Source organism: Radiomyces spectabilis (assembly GCF_025331425.1).
Source record: "Radiomyces spectabilis strain NRRL 2753 chromosome Unknown BYT42scaffold_7, whole genome shotgun sequence".
Taxonomy (NCBI): Eukaryota; Fungi; Mucoromycota; class Mucoromycetes; order Mucorales; family Radiomycetaceae; genus Radiomyces; species Radiomyces spectabilis.
Window position 1 is genome coordinate 454,101 of NW_026251932.1, and position 25,834 is coordinate 479,934.

The 25,834-nt window shown below is 42.5% G+C and overlaps 11 protein-coding genes across 11 annotated transcripts; 7 read left to right on the forward strand and 4 right to left on the reverse strand.

The window, feature by feature from the left end:
* Window positions 1-117: 117 nt before the first annotated feature.
* On the forward strand, window positions 118-1,399 carry BYT42DRAFT_570676 (uncharacterized protein). The gene is made up of 4 exons (XM_051568422.1): window positions 118-409; window positions 482-783; window positions 856-1,146; window positions 1,206-1,399. The coding sequence occupies exons 1-4, from the start codon at window positions 316-318 to the stop codon at window positions 1,233-1,235; spliced, it is 717 nt and encodes a 238-aa protein (XP_051422871.1). The 5' UTR covers window positions 118-315; the 3' UTR covers window positions 1,236-1,399.
* Window positions 1,400-1,581: 182 nt separating this feature from the next.
* On the reverse strand, window positions 1,582-3,673 carry BYT42DRAFT_497839 (serine dehydratase alpha chain-domain-containing protein; the record flags this gene model as incomplete). The annotated part of the gene is made up of 6 exons (XM_051564523.1): window positions 1,582-1,827; window positions 1,891-2,009; window positions 2,079-2,300; window positions 2,381-2,638; window positions 2,703-3,314; window positions 3,379-3,673. The coding sequence occupies 6 exons, from the start codon at window positions 3,671-3,673 to the stop codon at window positions 1,582-1,584; spliced, it is 1,752 nt and encodes a 583-aa protein (XP_051422872.1).
* An 822-nt stretch (window positions 3,674-4,495) lies between these two features.
* Window positions 4,496-6,865, reverse strand: BYT42DRAFT_570680 (uncharacterized protein). The gene is made up of 6 exons (XM_051568423.1): window positions 6,364-6,865; window positions 6,195-6,305; window positions 6,045-6,132; window positions 5,763-5,978; window positions 5,393-5,696; window positions 4,496-5,324 (listed from the first exon to the last, which is right to left on the reverse strand). The coding sequence occupies exons 1-6, from the start codon at window positions 6,803-6,805 to the stop codon at window positions 4,617-4,619; spliced, it is 1,869 nt and encodes a 622-aa protein (XP_051422873.1). The 5' UTR covers window positions 6,806-6,865; the 3' UTR covers window positions 4,496-4,616.
* Window positions 6,866-7,513: 648 nt separating this feature from the next.
* On the forward strand, window positions 7,514-8,003 carry BYT42DRAFT_570683 (uncharacterized protein). Its single transcript, XM_051568424.1, has 2 exons — window positions 7,514-7,726; window positions 7,800-8,003. Exons 1-2 carry the CDS (start codon window positions 7,550-7,552, stop codon window positions 7,869-7,871), a joined length of 249 nt encoding a protein of 82 aa, XP_051422874.1. The 5' UTR covers window positions 7,514-7,549; the 3' UTR covers window positions 7,872-8,003.
* Window positions 8,004-10,606: 2,603 nt separating this feature from the next.
* BYT42DRAFT_593796 (uncharacterized protein) lies at window positions 10,607-11,786 on the forward strand (the record flags this gene model as incomplete). The annotated part of the gene is made up of 3 exons (XM_051570728.1): window positions 10,607-10,671; window positions 10,822-11,624; window positions 11,689-11,786. The coding sequence occupies 3 exons, from the start codon at window positions 10,607-10,609 to the stop codon at window positions 11,784-11,786; spliced, it is 966 nt and encodes a 321-aa protein (XP_051422875.1).
* Window positions 11,787-12,145: 359 nt separating this feature from the next.
* Window positions 12,146-12,996, reverse strand: BYT42DRAFT_546231 (uncharacterized protein; the record flags this gene model as incomplete). Its single annotated transcript, XM_051565868.1, has 5 exons — window positions 12,146-12,234; window positions 12,325-12,491; window positions 12,563-12,663; window positions 12,726-12,788; window positions 12,856-12,996. The coding sequence occupies 5 exons, from the start codon at window positions 12,994-12,996 to the stop codon at window positions 12,146-12,148; spliced, it is 561 nt and encodes a 186-aa protein (XP_051422876.1).
* A 669-nt stretch (window positions 12,997-13,665) lies between these two features.
* Window positions 13,666-16,843, forward strand: BYT42DRAFT_570695 (P-loop containing nucleoside triphosphate hydrolase protein). The gene is made up of 17 exons (XM_051568425.1): window positions 13,666-14,094; window positions 14,181-14,244; window positions 14,324-14,346; window positions 14,409-14,452; window positions 14,510-14,519; window positions 14,655-14,719; window positions 14,786-14,899; window positions 14,961-15,042; window positions 15,111-15,178; window positions 15,253-15,357; window positions 15,431-15,510; window positions 15,574-15,624; window positions 15,689-15,875; window positions 15,952-16,089; window positions 16,147-16,199; window positions 16,278-16,341; window positions 16,407-16,843. Exons 1-17 carry the CDS (start codon window positions 13,725-13,727, stop codon window positions 16,671-16,673), a joined length of 1,785 nt encoding a protein of 594 aa, XP_051422877.1. The 5' UTR covers window positions 13,666-13,724; the 3' UTR covers window positions 16,674-16,843.
* A 601-nt stretch (window positions 16,844-17,444) lies between these two features.
* Window positions 17,445-20,151, forward strand: BYT42DRAFT_497541 (ABC transporter transmembrane region 2-domain-containing protein; the record flags this gene model as incomplete). Its single annotated transcript, XM_051564503.1, has 15 exons — window positions 17,445-17,550; window positions 17,627-17,688; window positions 17,753-17,836; window positions 17,919-18,012; window positions 18,157-18,534; window positions 18,598-18,701; window positions 18,778-18,990; window positions 19,054-19,135; window positions 19,197-19,281; window positions 19,344-19,381; window positions 19,444-19,574; window positions 19,639-19,693; window positions 19,758-19,811; window positions 19,864-20,012; window positions 20,074-20,151. Coding segments are annotated over 15 exons (1,713 nt in total), but the record flags the coding sequence as incomplete, so codon positions are not given.
* Window positions 20,152-20,334: 183 nt separating this feature from the next.
* Window positions 20,335-21,373, forward strand: BYT42DRAFT_570708 (60S ribosomal protein L34-B). The gene is made up of 4 exons (XM_051568426.1): window positions 20,335-20,440; window positions 20,634-20,720; window positions 20,797-20,876; window positions 20,953-21,373. Exons 2-4 carry the CDS (start codon window positions 20,642-20,644, stop codon window positions 21,130-21,132), a joined length of 339 nt encoding a protein of 112 aa, XP_051422879.1. The 5' UTR covers window positions 20,335-20,440; window positions 20,634-20,641; the 3' UTR covers window positions 21,133-21,373.
* On the reverse strand, window positions 21,372-24,388 carry BYT42DRAFT_570712 (uncharacterized protein). The gene is made up of 7 exons (XM_051568427.1): window positions 23,980-24,388; window positions 23,586-23,914; window positions 23,153-23,493; window positions 22,871-23,072; window positions 22,357-22,792; window positions 22,176-22,271; window positions 21,372-22,106 (listed from the first exon to the last, which is right to left on the reverse strand). Exons 1-7 carry the CDS (start codon window positions 24,179-24,181, stop codon window positions 21,574-21,576), a joined length of 2,139 nt encoding a protein of 712 aa, XP_051422880.1. The 5' UTR covers window positions 24,182-24,388; the 3' UTR covers window positions 21,372-21,573.
* On the forward strand, window positions 24,389-25,618 carry BYT42DRAFT_645166 (enhancer of rudimentary). Its single transcript, XM_051572647.1, has 7 exons — window positions 24,389-24,403; window positions 24,464-24,507; window positions 24,588-24,602; window positions 24,663-24,694; window positions 24,782-24,848; window positions 24,913-24,985; window positions 25,074-25,618. Exons 1-7 carry the CDS (start codon window positions 24,401-24,403, stop codon window positions 25,200-25,202), a joined length of 363 nt encoding a protein of 120 aa, XP_051422881.1. The 5' UTR covers window positions 24,389-24,400; the 3' UTR covers window positions 25,203-25,618.
* Window positions 25,619-25,834: the final 216 nt, after the last annotated feature.

The window sequence follows — 25,834 nt, forward strand, 5'->3', positions numbered from 1 at the left end:
CTGGTCGTTCAACAGCAAATCAACGTAAAAATAGACAAGATCGAATAGCTCACATGAGTGTATATAAAGATGTGAGAATGTGATTCTATTTGCCTTTTTTTTTGATATATCATCGACAAAATATTTTGGATGACGCTGCTTGTATTCGTTTTTCCTGGGTTTAGCATGTTTGCCCCAATTTATCGTGGATGGTCATTTTTGTGATTCGAGATCATAAAAAAACTTGGTGCAGTTTATTATAAATTCAACCTTTTCGTTATATAAAATGATTTACAAAATGGGCAAACAGTTAAGCAAAGGATCTTTGTTTTACCCATGAAAGTTACAACAGAACATAGTCTCGATGATTACGATAAAGAAGAAGCCGATATAAATCCTTTGCATCGGCAACCACTTCCGCCCTATCAAGGTACACCCTTACCATACTGTTGCTGAAGGAATGGTGTTGGATTGACCATAACTGATTGTCCCCTAACCCAAGATAAGAAGAAGGTGGCTGATTATTTTTGCTGCATATGTTGCCCATGTTTGCCGATGTGGATGCGGTGGAGCTGTTGCTTCATATTCATTGTCGCCGTAACATTGATGGTAGTGCTGGGAGTTCTGGCAGCGTTATTCAAGGTTCCCACCATCGAGTTCAATGGGGCTACCGATGATCCCACTGGTCTGCCTCGATTTCAAAAGGATCAGGATTCGCTTGCGTTTACGTTTAACCTGGGATTAAAGATTGGTGTGGTTAATCCCAACTTAGAGAGTGCCTATTTCGAGAGTATTAAAGCCGTGGTAAGTAACTCAGACGATGAATGAGATTCGTGGGTGGTGTATCCGCATTTCTAAGAAAGGACATGATTCCAGGCTTTCTATCCAACGTCACCTCGCCAAGCTGTAGGAGGTGGCGAAATCAAGGACCTGAACATTAGGGCTTACGCTACGACCAATTTTACGTTCCCAGTCCAGGTCAAGTACGATCCGGCCCACGATGGCGACCAAGCCATGTTACTAGATATTTCAAGCAAATGCGGTTTGTTGGGAGGTGAAAAGCGAGACCTGAGCATCATTTACGATCTCACGCCAAGGATTCGCGTGTTTGGGTTTGCCTTTGCTATTACTATCCGACAAAATGCCAATTTCCCATGTCCCATTTCGGTAAGTGAGCAATGAAAACACAACGAAATAATCGATTGGCTAAAGAGTTGACAACATAGGATGGGCAAATTTTCACCCCCTCCAAATAACATCTTATCCTTGCCTCCTCCTTTAACTGAGTACGGATTATCATTTTCGTATCATTCCATTTTTGCATCCACCTCATTCATTTAATTGAATCAGCAGAAATTTGATAAAAAAACAGAGAAAAAAAATAAGGAAAAATAAAAAAAATACATTTCGTGCACCGGCGACTACATTTATTATGGATGAGTACATATGGGCAGAATACAGTACTTTTTAATCATCACTTTCTACATTTGTCAATATTATACCTCGGGTGCTGGTGTTCAAGAGAAAAAAATTTGTTACTGTTTTATGAATATTACGACCTTTTTTCTTTTCTTTGTGTTGAATATTCTATGACTAAAAAGATTAACATAAGGGTACATTGACGGCCAAACCGCCTTGGCTTGTTTCTTTGTATTTGGACATCATATCCGCTCCAGTTTGTCGCATGGTTTCAATGACTTGATCCAAAGATACGCGGTGGTCGCCTTCACCGTTCAACGCCAATTGTGCCGCCGCAATAGCTTTGACAGCCGCCAGCGCATTTCGTTCAATGCATGGCACTTGGACAAGGCCGGAAATCGGATCACACGTCAAGCCCAAGTTGTGTTCCTGCAAACAATAGGTTGAGCCATCTCCATCCATGGTACTATCAGGCAGGATCAAGAAACTTACCATGCCTATCTCGGCCGCATTCTCTACTTGATCTACGGTACCACCCATCACTGCGGTAAATCCAGCCGCGGCCATGGAACACGCTACGCCCACTTCTCCTTGACAACCAACCTCGGCCGCTGCAAGTTGCATAAGATGTTAGATCACCTAAAATATGGACTTTCATTGTCAGACATTGCCAATTTTACCTGATATACTCGCTCCTCGCTTGAATAACATGCCGATGGCGGCTGTGGTCAGCAAAAATTCCATGACATCGTGCTCAGGGTGCTCTGAAATAAATTCGAGGTAATACTTTAACACGGAAGGGATGGTGCCTGCGGCGCCATTGGTTGGCGCGGTCACGACTCTTCCACCACAAGCATTTTCTTCATTCACGGCAATGGCATACACGGATAAATAATCAAGGGCTGCCATAATGGGTCATCAGATCAATTCTACGTGTCATGCAGCGTGATCCATCAAATCATCTGGAGGATTTTCAATTTACCTGGTAAAAAGAATCTTTTCCGTTGACGTTTTGGTAACACAGAGAGAGAAAGAGGAAATTTGGCAGAGGAATATGCATGATCTTGTTCGTGTAACGATTTTGAATCTTTCAGGGATTCGGTGAGGGACGTAGATGGTATCGGGATTCTTGAATCGTTGTATGCGGTTCTATCTGGTAATGGGCCATATAATCCCTTCAACAACTTGCTATATAGAGCTGGTGCTCGTCGGGGCACTTTTAATGCGCCTGGCAAATGATCTATTTTTTTTCTCTCCTTTTAGTGTCTCCGCTTCAAGTGAGCAATCCAACCTCAAATCCATACCATTAGGTGCAGCCATGACGCCGTTTCGAATACTTTCATCCATGGTGTTCCAAAGTCGCAGCAGTTTTGCACGAATCTCTTCGGGGGTTGACCATCGAAGTTCGTTTTCAAATACCACCTGCGCAATCGTCATCTTTTCGCGCTTGCACACATCCAGCAACTCGTCCGCATTTCGAAAAGGCAACGTCACCACGGCGGCATCTTGCTTACGACGTCCCGCCATGGCTTTCGATCCCTCGCCATCTTCATGCTTGTAATACACGTTGTCACCATGTTGTAATTGGGTGGCGTCATTGACCACAAATCCACCGCCAATACTAAAATATTCATTGGTTGCTTTCAGGTTACCGGCTTTGTCAAAAACACAAAATCGCATGCCGTTGGGATGCTGGGGTAGCGATTTGAAATAATTGAAAATGAGGTGCTTCTCTGGATCGAATTCGATTCGGTGGGATCCATTCAAGCGTAATGATTTGTTCTGATAAATGTCTTTGATACGGGATTTGGTGCTCGATGGTTCGATCAGATCGGGGACTTCACCTTCAAGACCCATCAGGATGGCATCCGGTGTGCCATGCCCGGTTCCCGTCAATGCCAAGGAACCAAACATGTCTATCATTGAAACCGTTTCAATAGGCTCGTTTCATGGATACCTGGGAAATGCAAATAAACTTACCCACTCGAATGGTGTCCACCTGATCAAGGATATTGTGCTTCTTGAGATCATCCACAAAAAATTTCGCTGCTCGCATAGGACCCACCGTGTGAGAAGAGGAAGGTCCCACCCCAATTGAGAATAGATCAAAGGTAGAAACTACTGCATGATGATCGGCTTCGGTGGCGCTACCATCGGATGCTGTATTTCCTGACGCTTCTTCCGCGGCTGACGACGAGGACGAAGGTGAGGATGAAGTGTAAAAGCGACAAGCCGCCACGGAATACTGTGTTCTGTGTCTTTGCACGGATACCATAGATGGTCCCATTCTCATCATGGAACGACGTGGCAATCTCCTCAAGGCAAACATGATATATTACAGTAGAAAAGTAGAAATTATAAGAGAAGAAAAAAAGCGGTGAACACATCCACAAAATTTTTGTGGGGTAATACCGTAGTGTCTTGCTTGCTTCTTCCCCGTCACATTAATGACGTACGGATAAAAGTCCGACGTCCTATGAGCGGAGGCATTTTTTTCGCCTTATTTCACAGTACGATTGCGTTATACTATATGATGAAAAGTGAGAAACATATTCCATGATTCAATTTCGATTTGGTCATAAACAATTTCACAGCACAGTAACAATGTTTAGTTTCCCTGCAAACCCGTGCATGCTGATCTGACATCCCCGCATTCACCGTATTTTCATTCTCCGCGGATCCATTTTTGATTCTGGACAGTTGCTGGTTGGCAATCCCTTGCAAAACGACCTGCTTTAGATCCAATTTTTTATACAGTACTATTCCTCTTATGAAGATGCAGATTAGTCAGAAGGAGATGAAGGGCCATTGACTAGGAGGAGAATTATGATATGCAGCTGGGGTTCTGTTTGACAAGTCACTTATAGGCAAACAGACGTGCTATTTCGGATAGAGGAATGGCTATAGATGAAAGATACAATGGTAAGGCAAGTATGTGTTTAATATGGAGAATATGGAAGCATTGCACAAACAGTGTCTGTGGAAAAGAGAAAGTGGAAATGCACATGCATGACGATGTTTGTGTGTGCAGCTGTGTCTTTTTTTAGATTCTTTGGACATGTTTCACAGAAGCGAGGGAACGAAACCAGAAAAATTGGCCAGCAAGACAACCCAAATATATTTGCAAATGCTTACTGTATGAATGCTTGATTGTATTATTACAGGGACAGATCGTGATATTATTTACATTTTCTTTTTTCTATATGAGAGTGGAGAGGCTACTTTTTATGCTTCATTTTGCCCATGTTATTAACATTGGCCGCCATTTGGAAAACGTTGGGACGTCCAAATTGATCCGATTTTTTAGACTTGACCTTCTTGACCTTTCCTCGATCATAATCCAAATCGTACATATCCACTTTCTTGCGTTTCGTTTTCAGTTGCTTCAAGAGTTGCTTCTGCGTGTCTTTAGCCGCACTGGGAACCGCCGCACCAATATCTTCATCCCATCTTCCAACGTTTTCATAAAACTGGCTATCCATGACTTTGTTTAGTAGTTCAGACTTGGCCGCCACGCTCTGACTGGTCGTTGCTTCTCGTTCAATCAACGCCTCCAACTTGCTTCGTTTCGATTGCATGTCCTCGTTATGTTGCACAACAATCGCTTCCGTATTCTCTACTTTAGCTTTCGTTGCCGCCTGCGCCAGTGCTTCCTTTAGTTTTTCAGCTTCTTCTTCTTCCTGATCGTCTACCAATTCAGGCTCCAGATCACTGTCTTCTTCTTCGTCGTCGTCGTTCGCCTCTTCATCACTTTCATTCACTTTAGATATTGTTTTCTTCTCCTCGTTGGCTTGTGTTTGTGCCACGTCCTTTGGTTTCACAGCAGAGGTCGTTGTGGCGGTTCGTGGGGTGGATGTAGGTTGCTGGCAGTAAAATAACATGTACGCTTGCTCGTTCAATAGCCGTTTCATGCTGATTTGTTTCACCTAATAATACACATAAGTTTAGATATTTTTCTTTTGAAAAATTCTGTGAAATTCTTCAGTCTTCTTACATTCTCGTTCTCCATGCAGTACCACATGCCGTTGGCTCCTTTCACAAACGCAGCATAGCGACTGGAGTGACCGGAAGCTCCTTGGTGAGCAATAACACCAACCAGATTGTACTTCATATTCTCTTGACCTTGCTCGGTCTCAGTGACGTGTCGGGATAAATTCATGCTTTCCTCAAATTTAATCGACTTTTCAATTTTGTCCCCTTCTTCGTTTCCTTCATCGAGTCGTCGAAGATGCAAAGATAAGACTGTTGGGCATCGATACATGGATTGTTGCTTGCATTGGGTCACCGCTTTTTGGCAGCTGCAGGATCAGGGTACGTTATTACAACAAGACTCGCTGGAAGTGAATGACAGATGAAATATTTACCTAGTGCATTTTGAATTTGTTGGCGGAAGATCCTTCATGAACCTTGTCAAGCATTTTTCCACGGTATTGCCTTGCGTAATATCCAGACTTAAATGCAAAAAGTCTTGATAGATATTTTCCAACTTTTTGCAATCTGGACATTCGTGTCTCTGTTGGATGTATCCTCCAAAGATCTGGTATAAAGCGGTTGTTTTTTGAATGAGAGCATCGTTGGATCTGAATATACTTGTTTGTCAATCAAACCATTAACATGATGATCATACACTGCGGGGATAACGTTACCCTTTTTCGACGAGAAAAGAGGATTGTAATTGTTCCATGAAATATTTCCAAATCGAATATGCATGATTCGGTGATCCGTTGGACATTTCTAACAAAAGTTGACGGTTGAGTTTCCTTTTCTCCATGCTCCCGAAATATCCATATACACACTTCTTAATTTGCCAACGAAACCTCGAGGCGCCACCACAGACCGTCGATCCAGTAAACATTCACGGACATGTTGTTCAAGAGCACAAACAAAGCAATAATCCTGTACCGTGCCTAATGAACAGAATTAGCTCGTGGGGTCCGGGTCATTTTTTCTTTCTCTCTCGCTTACAGTTCGATCCGTGACGACGACTCAGTAACAGATTCGCCAAGGGAGGCGTGTATGTGAGAACTTGCAAAACGGCATTTAAAGCTGACGTATTGCCAAGATCCGAAAGCCCTGAACCGATCGGTCGAATGGCAGTCCAAGCGATCTGGATATTATCTTTTTTGAACAATTCCTTTGCTGGACGTTCAAAGCCGTTGGCATCCACCGTTTCCATTTCAGAAGCTGTGGCGGTTGTATCAAGAGTGATATTCTGCTTTGGCTGTGGACTGGAAGAATTGATGGGTGCGAACTTGCGTTTGAACAGTTCGAGTTTTTCGTCTACGTAGCGAGATTTTCGAAACTTGATGGCTCGATTCAACAACATTTCAATGTTGTTCTTTTGAACCATGTCGTTTCCTTTGAGAACCGCAAATGCATTCTCTTGTTGCTTTTTCGTGGCCGTCATGGTTTAAACAAGTTTACTCTTGCAGCACAGCAAGCCTTTGCAGAAAAAAAAATCTTTTTGATCTGGGAACTCAGTCACAATGAAATTTGTGGAAATTCATTGACTTTGTGAAATCACGCCGAGACTCTTTCTGCGAGACAGGCCTCTGATCCATCCTTCACATCCTCGCAGCACTTGCCATTCCGATTATATTTATCCACCCTCTTTTGTGATGGTGCATGTGAATATCGTATTAAAATATAACCTATACTTTGATGTTCCTAAGCAGTAGATTTTTGCATGCAAGGATCTTTTATTCGCATCGTGGTAAATATCCTATATCCTCACTCCGAAATGTGACCTATCATTAAAATTGTGTTGGCTATTTGCCAAGTAAAAGCCCCTTCCTCGGTGGGCCTTCTCCATGGATAAACTTGGAATCGAAAAGAAAAAAAAAACCACGCAACAATTTTTCCAATGTTTGTTGATTTTCCCCCACCCCATCGTCAGCAAGACGCGGAGAACGACTGACTTGGTCACACAAATGAAATTTAGCCAATCAGAAAACTTTCCGTCACCGTCAACCCACAGTTCCAGATAATATCACCAGACAATGGAAACTTTCTACAAGGAACGATTATCGTACGAAGAAAAAAATGTGGTGCGATTTTTTTCAATCAGGAACAATATAAAATCAACAAGAAGGAGAACACTCGGCAAAACCCATCACTCTTTTTCTCATACATTCCATTCTATTTTATCACCATGGGCCACCTCAGTCAATTCTTGAAGATCTCCAAGGCCAAGCCCGAGATCTACCCTATCATTGCCATTCTCAGCTGCGCTTTGACTGGTGCTGTCTATGTTGGTACTCACGCTGCCCGAGCTCCCGATGTGGTTTGGAATCACAAGGATAACTCCCATCCCTGGCAAGATATCAAGGTAAGAAAAATAGATGTGCCCTGAATCACTCTAGCGACCAATCAACTAACTCAAACCAATCATTTGTATCTAGGATGGTGAACAAGTCAAGCTCTATGCCTTGAACCAAAAGTATGATCACCGATGGCAACGCAAGAACTGGTAGATTCTGTGAATCTATCCGTCGCCATATTTATTATATATCGATCTATTTTTTTATCTCCTTCTTTTTCACATCTATTTAATCATTCGTAATCCAGTCAACAACAACATTACACGAATAAAGATATACTCATGTACATAAAACAAACTGTTGAGTTGCATTCCATGGAAATTGCCCGCATTCTACTGAAACATGGAAACAGAAACAATCCGAAAAAAAAGTCCCTCCCCTGAACTACTGGGATATGGAAGTTGTATTCCCGGATACTTTAGCGGGCGCGTCGTCATTAGCAGTCATGAAAATGAACGCTTCACTGTGAGAAATGGGATCGTATCATAGAAGATGGTCCAAGATTCTCAGTGTACAATTTTCTTTGGGAAAAGAATCTTGGAGGTGTGATGGCCGCAACAAGTATAGCATGTGAAAAAATATTATCAGTTTAGAGCCTTGGACAAAATGAAGCTGGCCCAACTAACCCGTTAATAGTGCGAACTAAGGACGAACCTGGACAGTTACCGTAGCTGGCATGGCTGATAACCCAGGCAGGATGAAACTTCAGCACGTTATTCTTCAAAGGCATCATATTATACTGTATCTCATTAATGATGACGCTGTTGATTTATGCATATTTTATTGAATAGAGCACTATCAAAGAAAGCCACGCAGCTTATATCATAATTGATTTAGAAAGTCAAGAACCATCAAATTACATTTCTCCAATTTTCAAAATGCAGACAATGAATTCTGAAGAAAGCTTATTTTCAATATTAAGTGAGATCACGAGATTGGAAAACAACATGTGTATACCATGGTGCTACACACAGCAGGGTTGCTTAACGAGTCGAAGGTAGCGTGTGTCGTCTAAATTTATGTCATATTCTTATGTCGGTGAAGGGGTTGAAGGTTTTAATTTTTTTTTTTTTTTTTGAGGTGCCGGGGTACAATTATCAAAGTTCGACCTGATATTTTTTTCTCCGTCTCAATCTCCAACCATACAGGGCAGCGCGCAGACAAGACATGACTGGTGCTCGCCCTGAACAATTGGGTGGTGAGACAGTGCATACCAAGCGGAAGGGTCTCAAGTGTATGTATGTTGTGCTTCGAAAAGAATAGATAAAAACTTTGTCTTTTGGACTCCTGCACTGCTTTTCATGACCGCCATCCTGCATGAAGAAGCATTGACTATTTTATTACAGTCCGCTATTCTCTTTCTCCTCCTTTTGCAAAGTACGTAAAGGTCCGAGAAGCTCAATGTTAAGCTTTATGTTTGGAATAAACGGGATCTCCTATTTTCAACGCTGTGCGAAACACACACTCCCTGGATTAGTCAAAGCTGCGGTTGCAACGCTTCTCCTCTATTCGTTTTCACAATTATTCATGTTCAGTTGAGTGCGCAGGTGCCATTATTTAGATATTAAAAAGTCGCGATTGCGCCAAAATGTAGCACGCAACCTCAAAGGTGTTCAAGTCATCTATACTCACATTTTTAGACTATAACAAGTCACTGACCTGGGTGTCTCATTCTTGGGATTCACTTGCTTGATCGCAGCTGTTGGAATAACATAAAAATACTATTGGCACTCTTGTCAAACGTATTGCACAAAAAAGTAAGGTTTCTCTTTTTAACTACCCCCTTAACTACGAGCGCTTCTAAAAGCACGGATATCGAGAATTCATTCGTGCCTGAGTTTCCCACAACACTGCCAATGTTGATCGTTCATCAAGCATCATAGTTCCTTTCACAGAGGGATAAGCCGCGTCATTACGCTTGGTCAATGCAAATAAATAGATAGGCCAGACAGCGGTTCTGTGCTACTTAGCAAACGAGTTTGATTACTGGCTATGATATGACTTGGCGTATTCATGAAGATCGATTGATTTATTTTAGATGAGATAAAACCGTCCACTTGAAAGAGCGACCAAGTGAACCCCTATGCCTAGAGTTCATGCGTTCCGATTGTTCGAACCACATCCGGCCCTCGATTCGTGATTGTTTATGGCAATTTTTCTTTATCCGTTCCCTCTGCATACCCTGAAAACAAAGGTAACATTACAACTGCCATGTGCGTCCTCGTGCCAACAGCCTGAAACCGATCTGCCATTGTCCTGTTCAATCTTTCTGTCAAGTTAGGACCTAGTGAGTGGCTAGCTAGCCTGTGAATAGCTAAACCATCGTTTACCGTGATGACAGACAATGAAGACGTAAGGTCCATCTCTCATTATTGAATATGTATGTGTGTGCGTGGGTGGATGTATTTTGGTAAATTGAATCCATAGACAAAAAAAGTCTTGCCTCCTAATGAGCGATGGGCTTCTAAAAATACTCGGCAGGGGGGACATCACCGAAAACAGTTTGGGCTGCAATCCTCCTTGTCCCCCTTTTTTGTCTAGAATGGATCTTCAAAAATACTGAGTAATATAATAGAACCAGTTCAAGGTTTCACTGGGGAGGTATAAATACATAATTACCTGCTGCTGAACAGAGTCAGCGACCCTTTTTTTTCGGTTTTCTTTTTCTAATCCTTTTTTACTTTGTCTGTATAACTGTGGGGTCCACGTTTACCTAATAACTTTCTACCTTTTTCCTTCGGTTTTTTCCTGTCCTTTTTCTTTTGCCATGGCAATTTCTCTGTTGCCTCGCTATTCGTCATCGAAACACTTGTCGAAAAAGGTGTTGGTGATGCAACTAGTGATTGCTTGTCTGCTTGGAGTTCTCTTTCTCTTTACACTAAAGTTTAATGTATACCGTCGATCGTTTGGTAAATATCAATATTCCAATACACAAGAACCTAGACAAATTAGAGTACAAGTTAAGCAAAAGTCTTTCTGCAGTGGATGCTTGCACAACAGACCGTAACGGTTGCACAACCGGGTTCTGGACTACTTCCGCCAGTAAATCCAACGAAACTCCAGCGTCATCACCACCACCATCATCATCATCATCTAACGACAGTGTACCTAAATCATACGCCTTCACAATTGTCACCGCCGCCAGTGCGAATCATTTGTGTTCTCTTGAAAATTTTCTTTATTCACTTCAGCATTTTCGATCGCAACTTACGGCTGAGGAATACCCTCGAGTCGTGGTGTACAATATCGGCATGAATCGAACCCAGTTACCTGTCTTGGATCAGCTCAAAGACAACGGGCTGCTGGACGAATTAATCCATTTCGATTACACGCAATATCCCGAGTTTTGGGACGTTTCTCTCAATGCGGGTGAATATGCCTGGAAAACGGGAATTGTCCATGAAGCGAGTCAACGATATGATGGCCTTTTATTGTGGCTGGATGCTGGTAATCTCGTTACTCTGGATTTTCTAAAGAACATTCCTTCCATCATCCGCGATAGCGGCGGATTCTGGTCACCACGAAGTGCTTACACGATGCGACGTTATACCCATCCTGGATTATTTCGGCATTACGGGATTCAACCTTCGGAATATGGCAAGAAGGCCAACTGCAATGGCGCCGCTATTGGATTCGACGTCGATAACAAAACGGTGGTCGACTCGCTTATCCTACCATGGTACAAATGCGGACTCGAAAAGCGATGCATTGCTCCTCCCGGATCGTCTCGCAAAAACCATCGTCAAGATCAGGCAGCATTGACACTCCTAGTCTATCGTAGCGGCCACAGCTGCAAATATCCAAGCCGGATGTTTCATCAATTACAAATTCATCGCGACGTCTCCTGTCGCGCCAATCTAATAGAACTTGACATACAAAACCAACTTTTTCATCCGTCCTCCATTGGTAAGCGATTATAACAAAGAAATTGTTTGACCGTTCCTTTTTTTTTTAACGCTAGATTGCTTAGATTCTCCTCAATGGACTGAAAACAGTACCATTGAACTGTCATACCATCCCGAATGGAGATTCCCTGAAGGACGTCTCACCACCCAGGAATTACAATGATTTTCCGCTGACCAGTGCAGACGACAGTCATGATTAAGAAGACATCCACTATACAGCCTATACAACGTTTTCTCTGATGATAAGAAGGATCATCATTTTCCATTTGTAAATTTCAACCCTTTTCTATTCTCTCTCTTTCTGGCCTCCCTTGCAGGGTGTGCCTTAATAGCTTCTCTTTCGCTCGTTCCCATGTACATAAAAAATAATCGTTGCTAGACAACATCCAGCTATATCGACGAGACTACCACAGCTGTCATGATGGTGAATGTTTTTGATATATAACAAAAAGTCGATGCGGTATTGTTTGTTATTTACAAATAGTGGGCGGCTATGTTTCCCTTTACTATGTGATTTGGAGATTACATCGGTTTGGCGCATTTACGGTATTCGATTGTTTTGGTAATGGGGCATTGCATTTCTTGCCATGAAATAGGGATCATGGTGGCGCCTAGAATTAAAATATGAAGAAGTCAATGTCTGATCCACATTGCCACACGATCACTTTCCCCATTTTCCCCAGGACCAATTCCTATCTTACCTGCAACACTAGTGGCAAATACAACGCCGAGCTCATTTTTGGCTGTAGTCAAATAGTATGATCTTGCGTCGCCCAAGGAAATCACTTCGGCGCGCACAATATCGCCGGGACGAAATGAATTGTAAATCTTGATTTTATCCTTTTCGGCGGCTCGGACGTCTTGAATACTACAATAAAAAAAAACTTTTAGTTTTATATTCCTGACCCACTGGCATTTATCGTTGTAAGGAGAACGAACCGAATAGCACCCATGAAATCTTCTTTGCAAGGCACATCATTGACCACCATGATGGCAACGACAGCCTGGTGAGGATTGACTCGAATGACTTTGCCGGTAATCTATCCATTCCCGTGAGTTGATGGATTCTTTCGTTTCTACAATTCTAACCAACACAACGTACCACATTGCCGACTTCCGGTACAGCTGATTGCTCCTTTTCTTTTGAAACACTAATAGTTGGCAGCTACCATTGTAAAAAAATGGTTTAGTCTCAATTCTGATATGCGATCTGTGGATGTTTTGCTTTTTACCTGGCCGTCTGTGGCAGGTTCAATGTGGCGCAAACCAACGACGCTAGCATACAGCAAACCGTCGCGAATATAAGTGCCAGGACCGGCTATGTAATCGTCAGCATAGCCGAGACGTTGACCGGGAGTCACTGCTTCAATCATGTCAAGTAGAGAATCGTCTTGATCTTGCTTTGATTTTTTTTTCCTAGAGCTGTCAATGAAATTGATGATGTGACGCGTTCTCGCACCATCGGACATTGGTTTTTCTTGCCTTTTTCGATCGATGGCATAACTTCCATCTCTCTTCTCTGTCAAAGGCTTTTTAATTGGACTATCAACGATCAATACTTCTGCTGGCTTAATTAATATTTAGATATATAAATAATTAGACCGGTGTAAAGTCAAAGAAGAAGATTACACGTCAATTGACTGGCAGCGGCCCACGAGACGACCTGGATTTTACGTTTCATCGTGAGCAAGTGCGTTTCAGGAGTTGATGACCATATTTGACACTGTTTATAGTGGAAAACTCAAATGAAGCCTACCCTTGAGACACATACAAATGCATTTCTTCTACATGCAAATGGTTCTTCTTTGGCATAATCGTTGTTGATAACATATTGTCAGATAAACTGCATCAAAGGAAGCATGCAATACAGCCATACAGCAAGAAGACAAGATTGATTTGGGTTAATTTTCATTTTCTTGCACAAGATCGATTGTGTCATCATATAAAATGTTATGTAACAATAAGTGGTTGGCAACAGTTTCGTAGTTGTATTTGAAAGCTATATATGGGCCTAGGATTTCACAAAAGAGATAAAACGAGAGCGATCAACTGGTTTATAATTCTTTACTACCTTTTTTGCTTCTTTCATTTTTGCGCTTCGATGGACAGCCCTCAGCGGCCGGCTTTGCCGTATACCATTGGACAACAACGCACCCTTACCAGTTCAAAATCAATCACTCATGCTAACACCACAAAGTTATCCGGCCCAATGCAACCGTCCCGATCAGCGTTGCTGGAAACCACCAACCGCCGAGATTCCCACTCCACACAGTCCATGTCCATGTCGAAATCAGCCGTAGCATCTAAAAACAGCGAAAATGTCAAAGTGACCGTACGCTGCCGCCCCATGATTGGCAGAGAATCAGCAAGCAAAACAGACAACGCCTGGGAAGTGTTGCCAGAACAATCGAAAATCCGCCTGGCTGAAACAGCACGCCGCCAGGGCAAACTTCCACTGGAATACAGTTACGGTAAGTAAAAAAATAACCCCACTCTCCACCCGCTACCCCCGCTGTCCAAGTGTTGATCAAGCTTTTCTTGGATAATTTTTTGACAGACCATGTGTTTTCTGGAAGTAAAAATATCGATCTATACGATGCTAGTGTGCGTGAACTAGTAAAGTAAGTGGAAAGGGCTGCTGCTATTGAAAAGAATTCGCTTGTTCTATGTACTCACGCATATTTTTTATTTTCGTATTAGTCAAGCAATGAACGGATACCATGGTAATTGTCCTAATAATACGCATCAGATCGCCAACTATTTTAACGTGCAATATTTATGCTAGCCACGGTGTTTGCCTATGGACAAACAGCCAGTGGCAAAACTTATGTAAGTGTTAAATACCCGTTGATGATTCGAGCAATTTATCCTGATGCATCCTATTAGACTATGGTAAGCATTTATTCATCTAGACGTTGAAGAGTACTCATTTTGCTTGCGAAATGATGGCTCACTTGCAGAAAGGTAAGTCCCTTACTATTAAATCCGAGCCGTTGCAGACAACGATCTAAACAATAATAATGCAACAAAGGCACTGATGCGGAGCCTGGTGTTATCCCTCTGGCAGTGGATAACGTGTTTGAGTACATCAAGCAGGTTAGAAATAACATGCTTATTACAGTGAGAAACAACGGTACTAAAAATGTGATGGTATGGTGACAGGCTGTAACCAAAGAATTTCTGCTCCGTGTATCCTATCTTGAAATTTACAACGAAAGCATTCGAGACTTGCTTGCACCCGAAAACACAGACCTGAAAATTCGGGAAGATCGGAGGGTAAGCTACTTCACTAAATTGTAGATTTGATCAATGCTCAATACGTTTGTATGATGCTTAGAGAGGCTTTTTTGTGAGCCCATTGACAGAAGAAGTCGTGACATCGCCTCAAGATGTCCTAAAGGTGATTGAAAAAGGCGAAGGTGCGGATTTCCCAAATACTTCCACCCTTTTTCTTTTTAATCTTGACGTGATTTTTCTTTCTTTCTAGCCAATCGTCACATCAGCACTACCGACTATAATCTTCACAGCAGTCGAAGCCATACCATCTTTCAAATGGTAAGCTCGAATTTTTCGGACTTTTTTTGTTTCTTGGCTATGGATCTGTTAAATAATGCATCATGTCCGCCTAGGTGATTGAAAGCAGGGAACGATCCAGTGCTAGTATGGCGCTCAACTCTATTTCACGAAGAAATTCATTCCAGCAGCAGCGTGAAGCGACCAAGATATCACAACTCGTAATTCCACCGCCTCCTTTTGACAATGTATCCTGTTATCCCATGTTGCTCACTCGCAAATTCATCTTTTTAGAATTTGATTGATTTGGCTGGTTCGGAAAAAGCAGTGTCAAATCATGACCGACGGAAAGAAGGGGCTTATATCAATAAAAGGTGAGATTGGCTATTGTGGTTGCGTTGGTAAAACAAGACATTCAGTAAACCCGATGTATGTAGTCTATTAACTCTTGGTATTGTCATTGCCAAACTGACTGAACCTAACCATGGGTAAGTCCTCTGACTTAAACACAAGGACGCTGTCTTATCCTCCGACATGTTTGCCTTTTGCTAGAAACTCTCACATACCCTTTCGCGATTCCAAGTTGACCCGAATTCTTCAGACCGCTTTATCAGGGCATGCAAAGGTAGCCGTCATCTGCACCATCAGCCCCGCTATTACTTCTCTCGAAGAGTCCAACAATACCCTAAAGTTTGCCGCACGTGTCAAGAAGATTGTGATCTCTGCTAAAAATGACGCTGTAAGTCTTTGGCCTGTGGAATACCATCATAAGGGCGGCTCGGGAACTTGGAATTGATCGGATGTATGCATGATAGGTGATGGATGACAAGGCATTGATTCAAAAGTACCGTGGAGAAATTGTAGAGCTTAAAACAAAGCTGGAGACAGCCAATGATGTACTGGAACGGGAAAAGAAGCATACACAATCTATATTATCAGCAGAAAGGCAACAGGTAATCTCACAGTTACTAACACATTTGACAATCATGTATTGAAACCTCGTATCGTAGCATGAACAGCAATTAAAGCAAATGCAGCACGTGCGCGCGGCGTTGAAAGAACGGTAAGAATAACAGATCGCGGGCTAGAAAGTTATTCCATGTAGATGTGAGACTGAGATTGTTCCTATTGGATATGGCAGAATCGATCACTTAACACGACTCATTCTCACCTCTTCGTCGGTGGTGAGCCATGATCAGATAGCGGTATGTAATGGTTCCAATGATTTATTTGCATGTTGCTAACTTTTTCATCATGAAAAACCATTCAGTCTGATACCTTGGAGACGTCCCGTTTGACCGAGCATGCCATGAAAGCTTCAGGGCAAGATCCTTGGTCACTGGTTCGCAATCTGGAGCAACAACTGAAAGAAGCTCAACTCGGTCGGCAAGCGGCAGAGAAGCAATGGATGGAAGAGAAAAGGCAACTTCAAGAAAAGAACGCTCAACTTGAGGCTGAATTGAGTATTTTGAAAACCGAGCTTCACGTCATGCGGTTTATGACCCATCGTACTGATCAACCCGATTCCCAACCCTGAACTACCAAGTAGATAACCTATACATAATTCATTCTGTACACTGTTTTTATATACAACAATATACCTTTGCAACGTACTCTTATTTTGTTCAAAGCATCACCGCATACAGTAATATGGTTTCCAGGGCTAAACCAGTTTCACTGTTGCTTTATCGATGCACGTGTTGATTTATTGAAATGCTGTTGATAAAGGGAATCATTCATATACCGTGAATTATATGCTAATCCAACTCCAAAATTTCAGCCATCGGTGAGAGAGACAGATGACATGGGTTGCACATGGCTTCACAAAGCCTGAGAAAAGCATACTCCGTTGACCCCACATTTAGGGTTATATATTTTCCACATGCGCTAGTCATTTTTTAATTTCACATGCTTTTTAAGGTCACACACAAATCAGCACCGCATTGCATGCCTCTTTCATTTTCGACGCTATGCTTCTGGCCTTTAGGTCTTTCCACTTTTGCTGAATGCCCAACGTCTATTCCAAACTTGCTTCCTTTCAATGGAGGTCGGCGCTCAAACAGTTGGGACCGCTGTACGCAACCCACCGATCCACCATTCAGAGGTCGGTGCAGTTGCTTATGCTGATTCGGATGATCATGGCCATAAGAAGGGCAAGACAACGGTTTCTAAAAGCGGACAAACCCAACGACAAACTACCTGCTCTATCTGAAATGGATGGTCAGCCCCAGAAGAAGAAGAAAGTCGAAGTATGAAAAAGAAATACCAGAAACATCGTATGCGGTTTTGATCGACAATTTATGCATAGGTTGACATGGCATTTCTACGACAAATTCATCGCCTATTGAAAATTGTCTTACCGGGTGTCCGATCAAAGGAATTCTGGATGCTGGTCGTTCACTCTGGTTTTCTAGGTAGGCCGTCGCCATAGTGTGTGGGGGCGGAGGATGGTCATGAAACTCATCGATTTTTTTATTCGGATATTTTTAGTGTTTCGCACAGTCCTTTCTGTATATATTGCTTCTCTGGATGGTCGGATCGTTAGCGCCTTGGTACGTTTCACTGAGAGTGGCAATTTACATGAAATTCATGCAGCTAACGAGCGGTATTTGTTAGGTACGCGGCAAACTGAAAGAGTTTCTTCGCGGCATAGTGTGGTGGATGGCCGTGGCGGTGCCTGCCACTTACACAAACAGCATGGTAACAGTGTTAGTAAACATAAACAAAACGATGATGTCTAACCTGACTGTCCGGTCATTAGTTGACTTTTATGCAAAGCAAGCTGGCCAGTCAGTTCCGTACACGGTTAACGACCTTTGTTCATGACCAGTACCTCACGGACATGTCGTTTTACGCTATTGGCAATCTGGACGATCGTATCAAGAATGCCGACCAATGTATTACCGTAGATATTATGAAATTCACCACGTCACTCTCCGAACTCTATTCCAATCTCGCCAAACCGATTCTCGATGTCTTCATTTACAACCATCAGCTGGGACGAAACATTGGTTTCGAAGGAGTTTATGCTGCCAGTTTTATTATTCAACTGTCTTCGGTCCTTATGCGTAAATATACGCCCGCCTTTGGTAAAATGGTGGCTGAAGAACAGCGCTTGGAAGGCGAATTCCGGTTCCGACATTCGCGGATTATTGAAAACGCTGAAGAAATTGCCTTGTACAGGGGACAAAAGATGGAGAAAGCGATCCTTGATCAGAGTTACTATGGATTAATCAAGCATGTCAATCGTATTTATCGTTTACGGGTCCCACACGGCATGTTGGAGGATTTTATCATCAAATATTTCTGGGGAGCTTGTGGACTTTTATTATGCTCTGTACCTGTCTTTTTCAAAGTGCCTGGCGTCAACCTCAACAGCGTTGGCAATCGTACAGAAGGTAGGCTCATTCTCTTTTGAAAATGCATAAACAAAGCACGGGAACTGAAAGCCTTTATATCAGGCTTCGTTACCAACCGTCGTCTATTGATGAGCTCTTCCGATGCGGTGGGTCGGATCATGTACGCATACAAGGAAATCACGGAATTAGCGGGCTATACCAGTCGTGTAAGCATAAAGTGGCGAAAATCCGAGTTGATTTTCATGGAGACTCTTAACTATCAAATGGATGGTTTTTTTCTAGGTGACGGATCTATTAAATGTTTTGGAGGATGTCAAGGCGGGTCGATATCAGAAAAACCTTGTCTCATCAACTTCGACCACGGAAAATGCAAAATCGCTGGAAGGACGAGGCACGGTGATTGAAAGCGACAATATTGAGTTTATCGATGTGCCTATTATCAGTCCCAACGGTGATATGCTCGTTCCAAAGCTGACCTTCCATGTCAAACCAGGCGTAAGTACGGCGATTTGTTGAGATGATTTGGTTCTGTACCCCTCTATAACACGACCTTGTTAGATGCATCTTTTGATTATTGGCCCCAATGGATGTGGCAAGTCATCTCTTTTCCGTATTCTCGGTGGATTATGGCCAGTGTATGGTAAGGTATCATGTTCATGGACAACCATGTACCCTAGCTCAAGCAGGCAATCTCCTTTTAGGAGGAACGTTACATAAGCCCCACCATCGAGACATCTTTTATATCCCACAAAGACCGTACCTTTCTTTGGGTACTCTTAGAGATCAGTAAGTACTCCGTCGAACGATGTGTACACCGTCTCCAGATCACTAACTGGGAATTCTTGTAGAATTTTATACCCAGATACTGTGGAAGACATGCAGCAGCGTAAGCCTTTCTTAAATGGTGGCGTAATATGCATTGCAGAGACTGATTTTCAAACCTTGTAGGCAATGTGACTGATGATGATCTCTTGGATATTCTCAAGATTGTTCAAATCGAACAAATTGTTGAGCGTGAAGGTGGATGGGATAGCCAGAAAGAATGGGGTAACGCGCTCTCGGGTGGTGATAAGCAACGTGTAAGAACATGCTTTTTTTTGTAGCGGTTTGTTCTATCGCTAAATTGAGAACCCTTGGTTACAGATTGCAATGGCCCGCTTATTTTATCATGCGCCCCGATATGCTATTCTGGATGAATGTAAGTAACCAACTTATCCACAAGTCATACACCCAATCTAATACCAATGACTTGGCATCCCCAGGTACCAGTGCGGTCAGTATGGAAATCGAGAAAATCATGTACACTCATGCCACCGGTAAGTGTTCATTCTCAGGCTTGGGAAATTTCTCTAATTTAATACCTTGCAGATCTTGGCATTTCCCTGCTTACCGTCTCCCACCGACCTTCGCTGTGGCAATACCACAACTTTATCCTTCAATATGATGGACAAGGCGGTTATGTCTTCACCAAGCTTGACGCACAAAAACGCTTTGCATTACAGGAAGAAAAAGTGGCGGTCAGTGACTCTTTCACAGCAAAGAAAGAGGAAAATAAGGACACTGACAAAAATATGATAGATTGAGCAACAGCTTCTGGAAATCCCCAAGCTCCAAGCACGACTGCAAGAACTTCAAGAACTCCGACACGCATTATAATTGCATGCAACTGCAAGTCAATATATTACACAATAGGAACATTTAAAACTTTTGTAATGATGGTACAAATAAAATTGGCATAATCGAGTCAAAAGCAAGGCAACACTTGCCGACTTTGGAGGATCACTTGGGATTCGCCGTTACTTTTTGAATATCCGCTTTTAGTTGGTTCGGATCAATCACGTGATTGTCCGATGAGCGGGAACTCCGGGAAAACCTCCAGTGGAGAGTCGAGAGGAAGACAACATCCCAGAATTAGAGAAGTTCCCTCTTTTCCAAGAACCATAGGGTATGTAGTGCACACACCATGGTGTGATGATGGGAGACAGTAGAGTGAAAGGGGAAATGAGAGGATAGATGGATGAATCGGAAAGATACGATTGATGGACGGTCATTACATAAAAAGAGGATGTTTAGCTTGGATGTCTTTTTCTTGTTTCGTTTGCTCATTAATACCCATTTTTTGATTGATGCAATAATAGACATCGCAATGGCTCAACGTCTTACTTACCGACGCCGTCTTTCCTATAACACTCGCTCCAACCGTGTCCGAGTTGTCAAGACTCCCGGTACGTGATTCAAAAATTCGAGCAGTAAAAGCCCGAGATTCAACAACTAACAAAAGGTTTTGTCTCCTGTTTGTAGGTGCCAGACTCGTCTACCAGTACGAGAAGAAGCCCGTCAAGGCTCCTCGTTGCGGTGACTGTGGTGTCGCTCTTGCTGGCGTAAGTTTGAATAATGCAAAAAGGGGAATTTCAAAAGCGTACAAGTGTGTTAATAATCTCATTTTGGATCTTACAGCTCAAGGCTCTCCGTGCTCGTGAGTTCGCCACTGTTTCCAAGACCCAAAAGAATGTCAGCCGTGCCTATGGTGGTTCCCGTTGCGCTCACTGTGTCAGAAACCGCATTGTCCGTGCTTTCTTGATCGAGGAACAAAAGATTGTCAAGCGTGTCTTGAAGGCTCAGACCCAGAAGAAGTAAATTGTCCATCGTGGATTATTTGATCTCTTCGAAAACGCAATAAACTTTCATTACCACCCATTCCACTTGTGATCGGATTTCCGTCTTTACTGTGTGCAGTCGTTCAATTATCTCTTGAACGAAATCTTTTGCGTGAAAAGTGGCCAATGGGGGAGTGAGTCTCTCATAGTTTTGGGATATACAGATTGGTGGAACGTCAAGACAAGTTATTCGAGTAGGTTCCATCTGCAACAGATCAGCTGGAAATGTGCTTCATTTAGAACGGAATGATTCTGGTTTTATATTAAGTGTCTGCGCATGGATCAATGGTGTGCAAAAAAACTGAAACCAACAAGATAGTGAAATGAGATGATTAAAAAATTTATGCTATGATCAAAGAACAGTTGTCTAAGTGATTTGAAATTGAGAGAATATTATACAGATTCGACAAAATGAATAGATTTACATCTTTTGGCGTTTGCCCATTTTGGATTGGGACAAAGCACCCTTTCGCTTTACTGCGTCCACCAGCGCTGAAAGGGACGAGTCTTTTTGGGCCGGCTTATCCTCGGTTGCCTGCTTGGACTTGGCTTGACCTTCCTTCTTCCACTCATCCACTTGCTTGTCATCCGTTCTCATCTTGGACTGTCGTGCTTCAATCAGTTTCTTCATCGACTTGGTCTTCTTGAAGTGAGGATTGGTGGGATCGATCGCAAAATGATGAGATTCCTGCATAGCGCTGAAACGAGGATCGTTGACATTGATTTCGAAATCGTCTTGCTCCACTTGCATTTTCTTGCCCTTCTTTGCCTTTTTGCCCTTTCGCATTTCCATCTTTTCGCGACGAATGACTTCCTTCATATCGAAACCATCACCCTTGCCTTCGGCATCATCCATAAGCAAGGATAATTCCGCCTTTTGTCGAGCTTGTTCCAAACGTTCTTCCTTTGATAACTTGCTCTTTTTCTTTTTCTTATCCTTCTTCTCCTTCTTGTCTGTTTTACATTCAACGAAAGCATCAGTACCAAATCGAAAACCGCCCCTGTTCGTTATATCTACTTTACCTTTGGATTCAACAAGACCTTCATCTTCCATTTCCTTCAACGTGTCTCTGAAGAAGGGATCGTTCTTCATTTCTTCATCCTCTTCGGATTCCGCAGCTGAAATCGGAAAAGAAAAAAACCACAATCAGTCTCTTTCGTTTACACCTTTTTTCTTCATTGACAATAAAATCACACAACTTACATTCCATCGCTTCATCGTTATTCATCTGTCGTTCCTTCTTGGCCTTTCTTCTCTCGCGCTGCTTACGCATGTACTTTTCAATAGTGGTCTCTTCATGTTCTTCGTCATCACCATGGAGTTTGTCGTTGACAGCTTGACCTGCGGCTTCACTCAAACCAGGAGTGAATGTAATTTCCATATCACCCTCTTCACCATCCTCATCCGCTTCCGTCTTATCATCAAACGCCGAGCTGTTGCCGGATTTCAGCAATTTTCGGTATTTCTCGCGCAATGCATCCACATCTTCTTCTTCTTCCTCTTCATCGGAAGATGAAGCAAGATACGCTTCAAAATCCAAATCTTTCAGATCGTCCGTGGTGAATTCGCGACGCATGAGCTGAATACGGTCTGGATCATCTTGGTCCCAGGTCAACTTGACTCTGGTATGTTGTAAAGCCTAGAAATATCATTCATCAGTCCACCGTATCCCATCCCATCCTATCGATCCATGATGACAGCAAATGAGCAAACATACCTCTGTACTAAAGTTGGCGGGTTTGTGGTCTTCGGGAGCATGCGTGCAGGATTCCTTTGGCTCATCATCAAACTCCATGTCATCGGGTATATAACGCAAATCGAAGAAATTCGCACTGCTCTCGTATTCAGTGCCATCGCATGCTTTGTAAATGGTTTTGGCGGTTTGCACAGAGTCGCAATCAATCACTGCATAGTAGTACCTGGCGGAATAAATATTTATAAGCCATCTAATCGCTTCTTCCTACCTCTATCTCTCTTTCATTCGTCCTAGATCACTTACTTGAGACGTTCAATCTGATACTTGCGAAGTGCTTCCTGATCAAACTCGCTATTGTCACCTTCTTCGACCTGATTCTTGATGATGGACTTTTCGGTGACTTCTTCGTCATCGGAATCGTCCGCGTTTTTGTTATCCTTGAAAATGTCTTTGGGAGGACCTTCCAAATCTTCTTGCTTCAAACGTTCTTTGCCGAATTCAGATGGATATATTGTCACACTGTGAATGACGGAATTGCTGGGTTTGAACCCATTCAAAACCTTCAAAATATCCACGGCTTTGATCTTGTCCCAGTCCATGTTCACAAGGGCTAGACGTCGAGATTCTTCACCTTCGGCAATGGTCTAAAACAGAGAGGCACACAGAAGGACAAAGAGAGATTAATATCTTTTTGTTTTTTTTACGATCAGGCAGAAGAATGCAATTTATGTTATACCTTGACTTGTTCTTCCTCGGAAGATTCCTCTTCCTCCTCTTCTTCATCGATTTCCTCATCTGAACTTTCTCCCGATGAAATCACACCTTGACCTCGCATAGGATCGTATCGTTTGGTAGCCACAGCAACTTCCTCGTCACTCTCTTCATCTTCCAGATTACCTTCGTCGGCAGCCAATTCCCTTTCCAATTCTTCAAGCGATTTGTTATCATCGCTTTCCGATCCACTCTCTTGATCGCTTTCATCATTATCTTCCAAATGATAGAACCGTTGCAATTCCTTGGCCGCATTTTCCGAGTCGAGTTTGCGACCATAACGATCCACCTTGGCTGCAGAATCAAAATATAAAGGGTTAATTCGGAATTGACCGTCGATAAATAGACAAATCACTTACGGCCACTTGAAAATTCTTTAGAACTCAACATGGAAGCGAATCGCTTGTCAATGTTGACTTTGGTGTCCTTCTTTTTGGGACGAAGGAAACGAGGATCATTGTGAATACGAGCAAAACGAGGATCACTCGTTACTGGAGTAACGGACTCGTCCTTCTTCTTCCAATTCTTATTCTGCTTCTTTGCGTTTCCTTTAGGTGCCATGCTTCCACAAAGAGAAAAAAAACTTAGTTTTCGACGATAGAACGACGCAGAAAACGATCCGAAAAAAAATCGTATCAGGCACCGCTTTCACACCGACATGCAGCCAAAAAAAAGCAGAAGCAGTCTCTCCCAAGCCACCGACGAGGCGGGGCCGGCCACGACGCTAGACTGATCATCCTGTCCGCTTGAAAGACCTCTGGTTTTGTGGCACTGTTCAATATGGTGAGTTGAAAACCACCCATGGTCAACATGCTACTCAGTGGACTCACTCGTTCATTATAGACCAATCACACCATCATTCTTATACAGCCCAACTCGGCCCCCAGGTATGTAACGCATTCCCTTTTTCTTTTGACATTGGTCGGTGTCGATGAAAAAAGTATATATACTCACTCTCTGCCTGTAGTTCCCGCACCTACTAGTAAGTTTATACTGCGAAACCATATGGCTCATCGAAAATACTGAATAACTCTTATTAAAGTGACAATGAAACTGTAGCGGATGCTATGGATCGTAAGTTATCCTTTTGCAAAAACGGGCCCAACGTGGGACGTGTGTGTGTGCGTGTGTTTAAAGGAAACTAACCCGAGTTTTCGACAGAAATCGCCAGTCTATACGAACAAGAGCTGCAGCGACAAAACCCACGAGCGGGTCAAATCCAATATCGGTATGCAACGGCAGTAACATGATAGTTGTAGCAGTTTTACTAATTGTGTGGAATTTGTGGATAGAGCTGAAGATCTTTTCCGGTTCATTGACACTTACAAAGAATTCGTAGCACTTGTGTTTGATCCAACTACAAGAGTAAGTCTATTTTTTAAATAAATAAATAAAAAAAAGATGTGATACGATGGTTGCAAATTATTGATCACGTTATGATTTTTTTTCACAGAGTTATCAACCACGCGATAAAGAATGGATCAAAAGCACGCTGTTAAACCATTTTAGCAGACAAAATGCTGCTGCAGCACCGCCACCCAGAAACAGTTACTCTCATCAGGGTCGTTACAGAAGGAGATAAAACCAAACAAAAAAAACATGCATAGCAGGAATACAATATACAATGGTTGATTCAAACTCATTCTTCCATTTACACAATATGTTTCCTCGCATTGAACTGAAAATGTGAAATATTATTACTATTATTATTATTTACTTTCTTTTGGCCGAGGGATGAATTTCATCATTATCTTTTCTTGTGCATACGTCGTTTTGTTATGTGCAAAATCAAACAGAGTTTTTGACAGTGCAACAGATCATCATCATTGCTTTGCACAGGAACAAACACATAAAATGATTTCCCCCTTAAGACCCTCCTCTACATGAAAAAAGGCAACTTTTGTCAAGGTAGCCTCTGGACCAAAAAATAAGCCATACGATGAATTCACTGATTTTTAATTAAAATATCGTGTTGCGGGATCCCTTTTTCCCTTCAGCTGGCTGACGCAAAAAAAAAAAAGGAAAAAATTTCAAAAGGCGATAAAAGAAAAATTTCGGGTTTTGCAGACGACCCAGTCCAAACGACCCCGCTTTGGTTATCCCCTATCAAAATCATCAGGTAATCAAGAGCACGCCCATCCGACCATTCCGCACCTTGTGAGACTCGATAGTTTCTCAGTTCTGTTAAACAAAAAGTTCAGATTCAAAAAGGCC

Coding starts and splice junctions, on each gene's coding strand:
- BYT42DRAFT_570676 (XM_051568422.1), top strand. CDS start 316: ATGAAAGTTACAACAGAACATAGTCTCGATGATTACGATAAAGAAGAA. Junction 784..855: donor TCGAGAGTATTAAAGCCGTG/GTAAGTAACTCA, acceptor ACATGATTCCAG/GCTTTCTATCCAACGTCACC. Junction 1,147..1,205: donor ATTTCCCATGTCCCATTTCG/GTAAGTGAGCAA, acceptor TTGACAACATAG/GATGGGCAAATTTTCACCCC.
- BYT42DRAFT_570680 (XM_051568423.1), bottom strand. CDS start 6,805: ATGACGGCCACGAAAAAGCAACAAGAGAATGCATTTGCGGTTCTCAAA. Junction 6,306..6,363: donor TCGTCGTCACGGATCGAACT/GTAAGCGAGAGA, acceptor TCTGTTCATTAG/GCACGGTACAGGATTATTGC. Junction 5,979..6,044: donor TCTTTTCTCGTCGAAAAAGG/GTAACGTTATCC, acceptor AAGTATATTCAG/ATCCAACGATGCTCTCATTC.
- BYT42DRAFT_570683 (XM_051568424.1), top strand. CDS start 7,550: ATGGGCCACCTCAGTCAATTCTTGAAGATCTCCAAGGCCAAGCCCGAG. Junction 7,727..7,799: donor ATCCCTGGCAAGATATCAAG/GTAAGAAAAATA, acceptor ATTTGTATCTAG/GATGGTGAACAAGTCAAGCT.
- BYT42DRAFT_570695 (XM_051568425.1), top strand. CDS start 13,725: ATGGACAGCCCTCAGCGGCCGGCTTTGCCGTATACCATTGGACAACAA. Junction 14,245..14,323: donor AGTGTGCGTGAACTAGTAAA/GTAAGTGGAAAG, acceptor TTTTCGTATTAG/TCAAGCAATGAACGGATACC. Junction 15,358..15,430: donor CGACCAAGATATCACAACTC/GTAATTCCACCG, acceptor TCATCTTTTTAG/AATTTGATTGATTTGGCTGG.
- BYT42DRAFT_570708 (XM_051568426.1), top strand. CDS start 20,642: ATGGCTCAACGTCTTACTTACCGACGCCGTCTTTCCTATAACACTCGC. Junction 20,721..20,796: donor CCGAGTTGTCAAGACTCCCG/GTACGTGATTCA, acceptor TCCTGTTTGTAG/GTGCCAGACTCGTCTACCAG. Junction 20,877..20,952: donor GTGGTGTCGCTCTTGCTGGC/GTAAGTTTGAAT, acceptor TGGATCTTACAG/CTCAAGGCTCTCCGTGCTCG.
- BYT42DRAFT_570712 (XM_051568427.1), bottom strand. CDS start 24,181: ATGGCACCTAAAGGAAACGCAAAGAAGCAGAATAAGAATTGGAAGAAG. Junction 23,915..23,979: donor TAAAGAATTTTCAAGTGGCC/GTAAGTGATTTG, acceptor TTGATTCTGCAG/CCAAGGTGGATCGTTATGGT. Junction 23,073..23,152: donor TATCAGATTGAACGTCTCAA/GTAAGTGATCTA, acceptor TTATTCCGCCAG/GTACTACTATGCAGTGATTG.
- BYT42DRAFT_645166 (XM_051572647.1), top strand. Junction 24,849..24,912: donor GCGGGTCAAATCCAATATCG/GTATGCAACGGC, acceptor ATTTGTGGATAG/AGCTGAAGATCTTTTCCGGT. Junction 24,986..25,073: donor TGTTTGATCCAACTACAAGA/GTAAGTCTATTT, acceptor TTTTTTTCACAG/AGTTATCAACCACGCGATAA.